At 39.0% G+C, this 11,081-nt stretch overlaps 1 protein-coding gene across 2 annotated transcripts in view; it reads right to left on the bottom strand.

Moving 5' to 3' along the window:
• Window positions 1–6,763, bottom strand: part of MED23 (mediator complex subunit 23) — a 36,718-nt gene extending 29,955 nt beyond the window's left edge. For both annotated transcript variants that reach the window (XM_010194241.1, XM_010194166.1), the window contains exons 1-8: window positions 6,704–6,763; window positions 4,959–4,990; window positions 4,762–4,849; window positions 3,896–4,020; window positions 3,647–3,758; window positions 2,785–2,883; window positions 2,131–2,232; window positions 1,082–1,151 (exon numbers count right to left, since the gene is read on the bottom strand). In XM_010194241.1, the coding sequence (XP_010192543.1) occupies window positions 1,082–1,151; window positions 2,131–2,232; window positions 2,785–2,883; window positions 3,647–3,758; window positions 3,896–4,020; window positions 4,762–4,849; window positions 4,959–4,990; window positions 6,704–6,763 (688 nt within the window). The remainder of the gene's footprint in view (window positions 1–1,081; window positions 1,152–2,130; window positions 2,233–2,784; window positions 2,884–3,646; window positions 3,759–3,895; window positions 4,021–4,761; window positions 4,850–4,958; window positions 4,991–6,703) is intronic.
• Between the last annotated feature and the right edge of the window lie 4,318 nt (window positions 6,764–11,081).

Raw genomic sequence — 11,081 nt, forward strand, 5'->3', positions numbered from 1 at the left:
TATAAATTCTAAACCAGTTAAACTGGATGATTGTTTAGTAATTCTGATGCAAAAAAACTGGCCTCAGCCACTTCTATGCTCTCATTACATTTCCACTTTTTAAAGCTTTTTACCATAGTATTGCTTCAGGCTGATTTTATTTTTCTTATTAATTTTCAAATAATAAACATCTAAGGAATAAAATTTCCATGTCTCCAGATTGGGTATCCCAAAAATTAAAGTATTTGCAAATATTACTCTAAAAGTGCCCTTTTAGGTTACCAGAAGACTGTTCCATTGCCATTGCTTGACCTACGAATTTAATTTTGGCACACTGACTCTTTCCAGAAAAAATAATGGTATTACTAACTAGCAATCTAGTTTCCTCCATGTAAGACAAACCCTGTAAGACAAACTGTGGGCAGAATTCTGGTCATTAAATTAGTCAAATACAAGCAACTGCACTCTAACTACAGTCAACTGAGATCTAGTCAGTTCAGTCAGAGTAGGCCAACGTGATACAGTTGATCACACAAGAAAAGTTTTTTGTAGGGTTAATTTAGACTTGTTAGTCAATTTTAATCTTCATATTTCTAGCAATAAATGAAGATGAGCTTTTCTTTCACGAAAGAGAGCTAGTACTCATCTGAGCTAGGAAATGTTCACACAGAAGCCTGCAGCAATAGGGATAGGGCTGAGCAGCTACAAAAGCTCCAGTGGAAACTGAAGTCAGAAAACAGTCTGTGAATAACATCCAGGAGATCTAAATCAACTTAAATCCTTGAGCATAGAAAACCTATGATTTTCTTAATGTCTACTCCGGTTAGAAACTATAAAGCCATGTAACAAGTAGTAAACCTCCACTACCAGCTTGTAGCAAAAGAATTATTTTGATCCCATCAATACTAATTTTCCTCTTCAAAGCAAAAGCTGAAGAGAAGCAAGTCTGAGAACAAACTGACCACAGTAAAGATATTACATGAAACATAAGCGCTGAATCATTTTGCTTAGATGAATATATATGCCAAAAGGTTCTAAGAAACAAAATAGTTCAAAATAAATTAATTTCTTTTGAAGTCATTCATGAAAGTCATTCTCTTACCACAAATTGAATTTATCCTTGCTGTAGGTCTGAAGGTATCCACAAAATCCGATACTAAATTACCTAGTAACTGGGTGAGAAGAGGAGAAAAAACACCTTTAAAGGGCTTATGTTGTAGATACTGATAAGGAATTCTTCAGGCCTTAAAACAGTTCACACATTTTAATAAAATGCACAGGAATCTACTAAAATAACTAGCTTCCTACATATTTCAACATGTGAGAAAAATCATCCAGAACCAAAAACCACAAAAGGAAAAAATGTGACCTTATAAAGAAAGGGCAGGAAGCACTCTCCTCAGTTTGTACTCAAGTGAGAATTTAAATAATAACAGTTTCTCCTATGTGTACTATATTATTTCAGTGCCCACTATTTAGTAACAGATGATTTAAGACAAGCTTCAGAATGTCTGTTCACAACAAATCTGTTTGCCTCTGGGTAACAACTTCAGAAATACAAAGCACCCAGATTAGTAGATTCTGAATGAAATCTTGGCTCAAAAGAAGCCAGTAACAGTTTTCCCATTAATTCAAGGAAGTTGGGATTTCATCCTTTTCCTGCCATCTAGTTATTTTAACGGAATACAAAATTAAAATCTGCACCAAGATCACATTTTTTTGAAACAACAATCATTTTCATTGCACCAGAGCCCCAAATATTTTTGCATAACTGAATTTAAACAAACAAAAAGAAAATTCTGGTGAGGTATTTGAAGTGATTTTTCTTATCTTGAAGCCATAGAGAAAGCATGAACTGGTAAGCATGACCTGCATTTTCAAATATATTCAATAAAACCAACTCAATGCTTCAAGAGTCTTGAACATCAGGCCATAGGTCAGAACTGCCATCAATTTCATGCAAGAACACAGGTAGCTGCTGCTGCAATCACATCAAGCCTGTATCTTAATTTACATGCTTAAACACAGAGCTTACTATTGAATACAGGGGTTTAGATCTTCATTTAAAGTTTGATTTTAAACAATTAAAAACAAATTTTATTTTTTGTGGAACAAAACTACCCATTATATTATTTGACATCATATAATTACCCAGTGAGGAAGTTTTCCTTCAGGATAGAGTTTTCTGATTTCTGTAACTGCAAAGTAGGCAGGTAACAAACATGCATTTCTTTCCAAAATGTAGGCTACCACCTATAAATAAAAAATACATGAGTGCAGAAGACTTCAGATAAAGTAAACAAAGGTGTAGTCTGTCTACTAGTCTAAGGCAGCCCATGAAAATGGATATAAGAATTAAAATATTTTCTTAAATTGTATTCTGATAGTACTACATTAGTTTAAAACTTGTTTTTAACTGTATAAGTCTAAGCCTGTGTAAAACCATACCTCTATGTCTGCTTACAAAGTACTGGAAACATTCACTATTTTTATCTACTCACTAAAAAAAAATAAAGAAATTCGTATCAGTATTACATCTCATACATCTTCCACGAGGCAAATTAAACATTGTGCCTGACTCTCCTGCTAGGGATTTCAGTGCTTATCTACAGTATTCTCCAAAAGCTCTTAGTTTACTGAATAAAATACAATTGTAGAAAAGAATTAGACCACAAAGAGTAAGTCTTTGGTGTCAATATGTACCAACACTCAAAGAGATCCATCCCAGCTACTAGAAACACATTAGTAACGAAAGAATGAGGCCTATCTTTCTCTATAGTGATAACATAAAATTCAGATAGTTACCTCTCTTGCTGCTAAAAGTTGCTGTACAACAGCTGAGCTCACAGTGTTTGGAATTGTTAAGATTTTCTCTAGGATCACTTTCAATAGGTCGCGCACACCCTAAGAGAAAGTACACAAATTTAATGTTCCCAGATAGTCTATTTCCGGCAGAAAGATTACACAGTCTGTATGGTCAGACAATATTTTGAGAGATAAATTAGCTGTTTGTTGCTAAGTGTTAGAAGACAGAGTGCTACTGTGAGTGTGGACAGTAATGACATTAAACCCTTTATGGAACTTCTCCATCTTAGAATACCTCAGATGAGAAAACAACTGTTGAAATTTTGATGTGCAACCAGAGACATCCAACCTACAATAGCTTGTGCAGACTGACCAAAGTACAACGTTGTATCATGTGTCTTTTGCTCTAACACACTCACCAGCACTGGTAAGGTGGTTCTCTGCAAAAGATGCAGTTTCCTGCTGCTTCTGTTAGAGCTGTACCCTGCCAAAGACTTTGCTTTCAGGACTTTTTCCTTATATAGCAAAAGGGGTCAGAGCAGATGTGAGCCTTAATGCTTGTTAGCATTACATTTCCATGTGTACCACTACTGCAACTGCATTAGGGTTATCTAGCTTGTAACCGAAAAAGGGATGAAAGATGACTACGTAGTAGAGTAGGAGGAGTTACAATGTCCATACAGAATTACCAACTAAGGTAAAGCTCAGCTACGAAAAAGCAGTAAAAGTGATCTCACAATTATTTTTTTCTTTCATAATCAAAGCAGACTTTGAAACACTGAGTGTCTCTGACATAAAATCATAAAAACAAAGCCAGACAATAATGTGTCTTATCACAAAGAAAGGAATGGGGAGAAGATACCTTGTAGTCTACGCCTCCAATAATCTTCCGGACCAATTTAAAAGTTAATGCCCACAACTGTGTCCTTTCCCATTCAAGTGTATCGGAATTTATCAGAGATTCACAAACCATCCTAGTAGAGACAACACAAGAATGAATGACAGATAATAAGCATGTCCTCTTCAGGAATAATTTTACAATGTCACTATAAAATATCCTCCAATACTACAACTTCCACATATCCTATTTATTCATTCTGACATGGCTTACCTGGGTGGCAAGAGTCCAGTTTCTACTGCCATTGCTAAACAGTCATAAAGAAAAGAAATTCTTTTAGGACTGTGTTGGCTATGAATAAATCTTACAATCCACTGGACACACTGCTCATGGGATTCCTGAAAAAGCAGTAGAAGGGAGAAAGAATGTATTTACAGGTAGTGAAACAAACTGTAAAATTCAGATAACATCCTACCAGGAAGAAATGAAACTAACAGAAGAACAAGGTTATAAATGGTAGAAGTTGTCCAGCATACAGCTTTTACTACAAGTATTTTGATCTCATTTTGAGGAAGTCCAGTTGTCCAGTATTGGAAACACCTGCTAGCTAAAACACTGATTTTTACAGTCAGCTTTGGATTTCACATACAAGTTTGCACAGAATAGAATAAAATAGAACTCTTCTATACTATTCTTTCCTTTTCCCGGTTATAAACAAATTCAGTGAAAACAAAGATGACCAGATCTCCAATTACAGAAGAGTGCCTAGAGGTATTTAACTTTCGGAAAGTAATTTTTGAACACAAACATCTATTTTCTTTATTTTTTTCCTACTTAGTCACTTCTGCAAGAAACCCTCTAACAAACTACCTTCTGTTAGTTCTTTCCTGTTATACTTCCATTTGGATAGCTTTATTTGCACAGCACACTGACTTCAGCTAATAAGTATATAATCTTATTAAAATCAAAACATCTTTTTCTTGCAAAGTCTTCCTATATTCTTTACTGTGCCATATCTGAAACCAAATTGTGAATGACTGAAAACAGATCTTACAGCTTAAGTGTCTGACTACTAGAAGTGGTTTCACTACATTTAAAAAGTATATAAAGTACATGTAAGCAATGAATCAAATGTTAACCTGGGAAAGACTGCTCCAGAACTGTCTAAAAGCGCCCAGACAGCTGATCAGTTTGGTTCTCTCATCTTCAGGAGTGTCCATAAACATACTAATGCAAATAAGAAAATTAGTTATTAGCAATACCCAATGAAAGAGCACAAGAAGAAAGAGACATTTATACAGAAAATCTTGCACAAATAAACTAACATTACACTCACCCAGGAAAAGCTTCTTCAATTACTTCTGTTTTCTGTAAGAGAAAAACCCCGAGTGAGCTACTATGAAAAGGTTTTCTGTATCACACCACCAGGATGAGGCAGAAAAAGTAACACACATATTGTTATGGGACTGTATCAGACACAGATATATTTCTTCTGCTACGCTAAACTGTTTCAAAGTTGAGATTGCTTTGTTTTCATAGAAGCAACAAACCTTGTGGATCCATATTAAAGCACTTTGTTTTCATTTTTTTCTTCTTCTAAAATCCTGGAGATTAATTTACTTCCTGAAGTCTGAGAAACGGTTCGATTCTGTTACTTCCACCTTTTTCATACTTTGAAAGCATTAATATTTTTGAAGACCATTAAGTTATTGTCCAACTAATGTTCCGTGACACTTAGTTATACAAATCAATTCTACACAGTTACTTTCTCATCGGTGTTAGATCTCCTGCATTTTAAATTCCATTGGATGATTACATAGCCTTGTAAAAAAAGAGTAGAGAAGAAAAATTGAATACTTATATAGATATAAAACATTCCTTGGGGTTTTTTTTCTTTTCTTTTCCTTTTTTTTTAATTCTATTTTGCTAAAAGGCTTCTACATCATAATTCTAATAAAATAAGAGGTTCTGGAAAACACTATCCTACAACTAATTTTGCTTTCTATAAGAACTTCATATTATACTCAGATGTGATCTATAACTGACCATTATGTATTTTCATTTTTATGTTGTAGAAATAAGAGTGTGCAATAAAATAATCTAGTAATCCTTTTCAACCAGACAGTCTAGAACCGCTGTAGACCCCACAATTTAAGAATGCTTGAGTGCAACCAGAGGAGGGCAACAAAGCTGGTGAAGGGGCTGGAAGGCATCTCCTATGATGAGTGGCTGAGGTCTCTGGGTTTGTCTAGTTCAGAGAAAAGGAGACTGAGGGATGACCTCGCTGCTCTCTACAGCTTCCTGAGCAAGGGAAGAGGAGAGGGAGGTGCCGATCTTTTCTCCCTGGGACCCAGTGATAAGATGGGTGGGAATGATTCAAAGCTGCACCAGGGGCGGTTCAAACTCAACATCAGGAAGCATCTCTTTACTGAAAGGGTGGTCAAACAGCAGAACAGGCTTCTTCAAGAGATGGTTGATGCTCCAAGCCTGAGAGTGTTTACGAGACATTTGGACAACATATTTAATAATACACTTTAACATTTGGTCAGGCAGTTGGACTAGATGGTAGTTATAGGTCTCTTCTAACTCAAGAATATCCTATTCTACTGATCTACTGAACTATGCTTCATTGTGTGGGTGTATTTCCACCATTCGTTCCCACCATCCTGATGGCTGAGGAAAAACACATCTTCACGACATTCATTGTCCCATGGCCTCCTTCGACAATGCCTTCTTAAACTGCTTATTCTACAGCAAACTCAGCACACTATAAACCGGTTTTGGGCATGCAAGCTGCCTCTCCTCATGCTACACCCAGTCCTACCCGACGTCAGCTTCTGTATAAAGGCTCGGCAGAGGTGGGGATTTCGGCTCTAAGGAACCGCCTCCCCTTCTGCTGCCAACAGCACCGCCGTCTTCCTCGGCCATAGTTGGTGCTGTTAAAAGCCAAAAAAATAAAAAACCCTCTTTCTCCCCTGTTTTATCCTCTTCAGGATGCGTCCCCCTCCCCCACAGAGGGAGCGCGGCTGGCGGGCCTGCACACGCCGCCTTCCGCCCCTCACGCTCCGGGGACGGACTCACCACCACCTCCTCGAAGATGCTTTGTAGCTGCGTCTCCATAGGCACCATGGGGATCGCCATCGTGCCTGACCAGGCACCGCAGCCGAGCAGCTAAGGCCCTTTGTCAGGCGGAGACAGCAGCGCTGCCTCCCATGCCCTCTTCGCCGGAAGCTCCGTTCCTAATGAGGTCCCCGGGAAGCGACTGCTCGGCCCGGCCGTTCCGGCAGCCACACCGTTCCGGGTGGCACCTCCCTCCTCTCCAGGCCCGGGGCTCGACGGCTGCGAGCTCTGCCGACGGGGGAGGAAAACGGGAGCCAAAGGGCGAAAGCAGCAGCGGTTTAAAATTTAGGAGTTGTTTCCTTTACGAAAATATTTGCATGGGCTTCTTTGGTTTTTGGATATTCTCTTCTTAGATTAGTTTGACAAAATGCGTGCTCTGGTTCCTGTAGTAAGGAACTAAAAGTTCCTTAAATTATTATAGTTATGATTAAGGACTATACTTTGCTGTAATTACTGTAAAATTAGAATTACGAATTCCTGTTAAAAGTCATAAAGTTAGGTTAAGTTGAAAATGCATTTATCTGAAAACATCTGAGGATAAGTGATATATGTTCAGTGGGTTTTAGATTAAAAATGAATGTAAAACGCCAAATCAAGACAGTTTTAAGGTTCTGTGGCTCTCTGACATTGACACTGTATTTTCTGAGCTGGGATGCCACTTAAGTTAACTTCTTGAGATTGAGAGCCCTCCCTTTTTAGGTGAGTGAGTGAGTGAGTGAGTGCACACTTTGGTTCGTTTGACCAAAGATTAAGATTTCTTAACTCAGCGGTGTCTGGTGATATTCCCAACCAGCATATCGAACCTGTGTTTGTTAAATGTCAGTGGAACGTTGTTTTGGTGAATGAAGTTTTGTCTGCTTCATTTCAGTTGCAGATTAAAAGCTTGTTTGAGTTCATTGTGTGTGTGTAGCCATTTTGCTGCGATTTCGTGACACACAGCTAGCAGAGATGTGCTGGAGCCAACAGGCAGTAGTACATGTGGTTGAAGGCAGTGCATTCTGGTCAGTAATGGGAAATACGTGGTTGGGAAACAAATAATGCTTACCTGTATATTATTTACCTATATATAATGAATGATCAAGTAAGTACAAGTAATGAATGATCATTGGAAACAGGTTATAATACAGAGGAAGGTCTGTTTGTACTTGCTTGTGTTGCTCTTATAATTGTGTTACCCTCAGTCTTAACACAAAGCTATTTCTTCTGTAAGAGTTGTTCATTACACTCCTCATTGTGTGCTTATTTAAAGTGTGTTGCAGTATGATCTAACATGCCTTAGGATGGCCCATCAACAATTAATGTCAATACCTGCCTACTCTGAGCAGACCAGCTCAGGGTAGGTGTCTAATTCTATATCAAGCTCCTAATCGATTACCATAATGACCCATAATGGGACTGGAAATGGAGCCCCAGAGAGGTTGTTTTACTTGTCTTTATGTTTTATCCTTATCTTGAGGACCAGTCCACTATTCTTTTATCTGCTTTAGTGCTTGGTTGCTCTCACAGGCTAACAACCATTCCTAACCATGCCTTGGGCTCCAGATTTTGATCTAACCTTAATATGTACCAAGCCACAATCTGTCCACAACTTTGTGCCTAATATGACTTCATCTTGATTTTAGGTCATTAACCAACAGTCATTCTAAACTGTACGTACTATGCCACCCAAACCCAACTGGTTACCTTTATTAGACAGACTTGGTCTAACCTTAGCTAGAGCCGTGGTCCACAACTTGGCCCAAATACTATACCCAATTTTGAGGTTTAAAACTGAACTGCTTGATACCTTGAACCCCCTAAGAAGTCCCAACAGTGTTTTGTCTCCTAGAGTAACTCCTCACCGAACCAGATCTCATTTTAGCAGAACTGAACTAGCTATGATCCTACCTTTGGCAGAGAATCTGGTCATTGGAGTGGAGGTGATGGCCAGGGATGCCATAGCAGGTCAGGACTAAGAAATGGTCATCCTACTTTGCCTAAGGGAACCAAATGTCCAAGTGGAGGAACAGTACAGATCTTACGTGCTGGGGTTGCAGCCAGGTGTCTCTGCCAAGGTACGAAGCCCTGTCAGATTCCATATATTAGGTAACGCAGAGCCACAAGCCTCACCAAACAAGGAAGAAAAGCAGTGTTTGCATGAGGAAGAAATTATCGTCTTCATCCAGAGACAGAAAAGGAAATGTACTTTTCAAAATTACTGTAAATGTCATGTTACTCTGGTAAAAAACTTCCATTAAAATGACTATTTGTTAAAGGATGATAAACATTTATGAGAGAAATGGTTAAGCTTTAGGGTCTTCTTCCTAAGTGAGTGCCATTCATTTTAGAAGATGGATGACAAATTAGTATAAAGGTGTCTTTTAATTGATGATATGTAAGGCCTGTATAGTTCTTGATGGCCGAGGAGGACTTTCAGCTGCTTTATACTAGTAACTTAAAACGACAGGAATTCCAGTGAAAATTGAAAGTGGCTACAACACAATGCTATTCAGAAATGCCTCTCCCTATTTCCCCAGGGTACTTGTTAACATATATATGGCAAAGATGTCCCGCCTGTGTTCTTCAAGACTGTCCTCCCGTTTCTGGAAGGGCTGGATGAACTGAGGACTGCAATGTGGGGAATGGATTTGACTGTACCCTAGCCCTGCTTTTATATAGTGTCAGACTATCTGCAGAGCGGTCACTTAAATTTATGACTCGGTAACTGAGAACAGAAAGGAAAATTGATAATTTTTTCCTTCTTTTGTGTTGCTTTCTTTACTCTTAAGTATTGATCATATGGATTGCTTTTTTATGTGAATTGTCTTTTGGTAGGGATAAAAAGAAAAAGTATTTTTAAATGCATGGAGCCCTTGATCTTTAAACAGAAAAGTCTGGGTTCTTGGTCAATGATCCTGAAGTTTATATTCTTATTTTTTCAGTGAGAAATTTCATAGAAATTCATCATGTGAGCAGTAATGTTAGAATAATTATTAGGTAAGAGTAGAAAAATCCAATATATAAGATCACATCCTGTTCCATTTGCTAAATTTTTTTGTTTTATATTAACTGGAGCAGAAATTCACCCCTGGGTGCCCATACTAATGATTCACACTCTCAAAAGTAAAATTTATTACTTCAGTAGGTTTATGTATTGGTTTTGTCTGGGACGGAGTTAATTTTCTTCATAGTAGCTTCTATGGTGCTGTGTTTTTGATTTGTGATGAAAACATTGACAACACTCCCCTGTTTTGGCCATTGCTGAGCAGTGCTCACACAGCCTCAGGGCCTTCTGTGTGAGTAGTCTGGGGGTGCACAAGGGGTTGGGAGGGGGCACAGCTGGGACAGCTGACCTCAACTGACCAAAGGGATACCCCACACCATATGACATCATGCTCAGCAATAAAACCTTGGGGAAGAAAGGAAGAAGGTGGGACGGTTGGAGTGATGGTGTTTGTCCTCACAAGTTACCGTTGGGAAGACAAAGCTGGAAGTGGCTGAACACCTGTCCGACACTGGGAAGCAGTGAATGATTTCCTGATTTTACTTTGCTTGCATGTGCAGCTTTGCTTTATCTATAAAACTGTCTTGAACTCAACTCACAAGATTTTCTCACTTTTACCTTTCTAATTCTTCCTCTGATCCCACTGGGGGGTAATGAGCGGGGTGCTGTGTGGGGGCTGAGCTGCCTACTGGGGTTAACCCAGTAGTGGTTTTTGCCACCCAATGCAGGGCCAGAAGGGTTAGAGATAACAACAGATTTGTTCGGAATGTGCTAGACCAGTTACAGCTGTTTAGCTATTAATTGGCAGGCTCCTGCGCTTGCCATGGGACTTGCTTGCTTTGCTGTTTATTAGTCTAGTGATTGTTAGTGGCTGCTATTTACTGTAGTGCTTATCATCTTACTTTGCTGTGCCTGGGAACGTTTTGATAACAGCACTGGCCACATGTCTGGGCTGGAGTATGGCCAGGACATTGCTGCTGTTCCTGTACTGCTGTGGTAGGCATGCTGTAACTACAATCTGAACTCCAGTTGAAGGGACTGTGACATGCAAGCAACTCCATGCTGGAGCAGATACACCCCAAAGCATCTGTGGCTGTGAATATGTCCACAGTGGAGCAAGTGCATCCCTGAATCATAGAATTATAGACTCATAGAATCATTTAGGTTGGAAAAGAATTTAGGATAATCAAGTCCAACCATTAACCTAACACAAGTCCACCACTAAATCATGTCCCTAAGCGCCACATCTACATATCTTTTAAGTACCTCTAGGGATGGTGACTCCACCACTTTCCTGGGCAGCCCGTTCCAATGCTTGACAACCCTTTCAGTGAAGAATTTTTCCTAATATCCAGT

Source organism: Mesitornis unicolor, unplaced genomic scaffold (assembly GCF_000695765.1).
Source record: "Mesitornis unicolor isolate BGI_N332 unplaced genomic scaffold, ASM69576v1 scaffold1310, whole genome shotgun sequence".
Lineage (NCBI taxonomy): Eukaryota > Metazoa > Chordata > Aves > Mesitornithiformes > Mesitornithidae > Mesitornis > Mesitornis unicolor.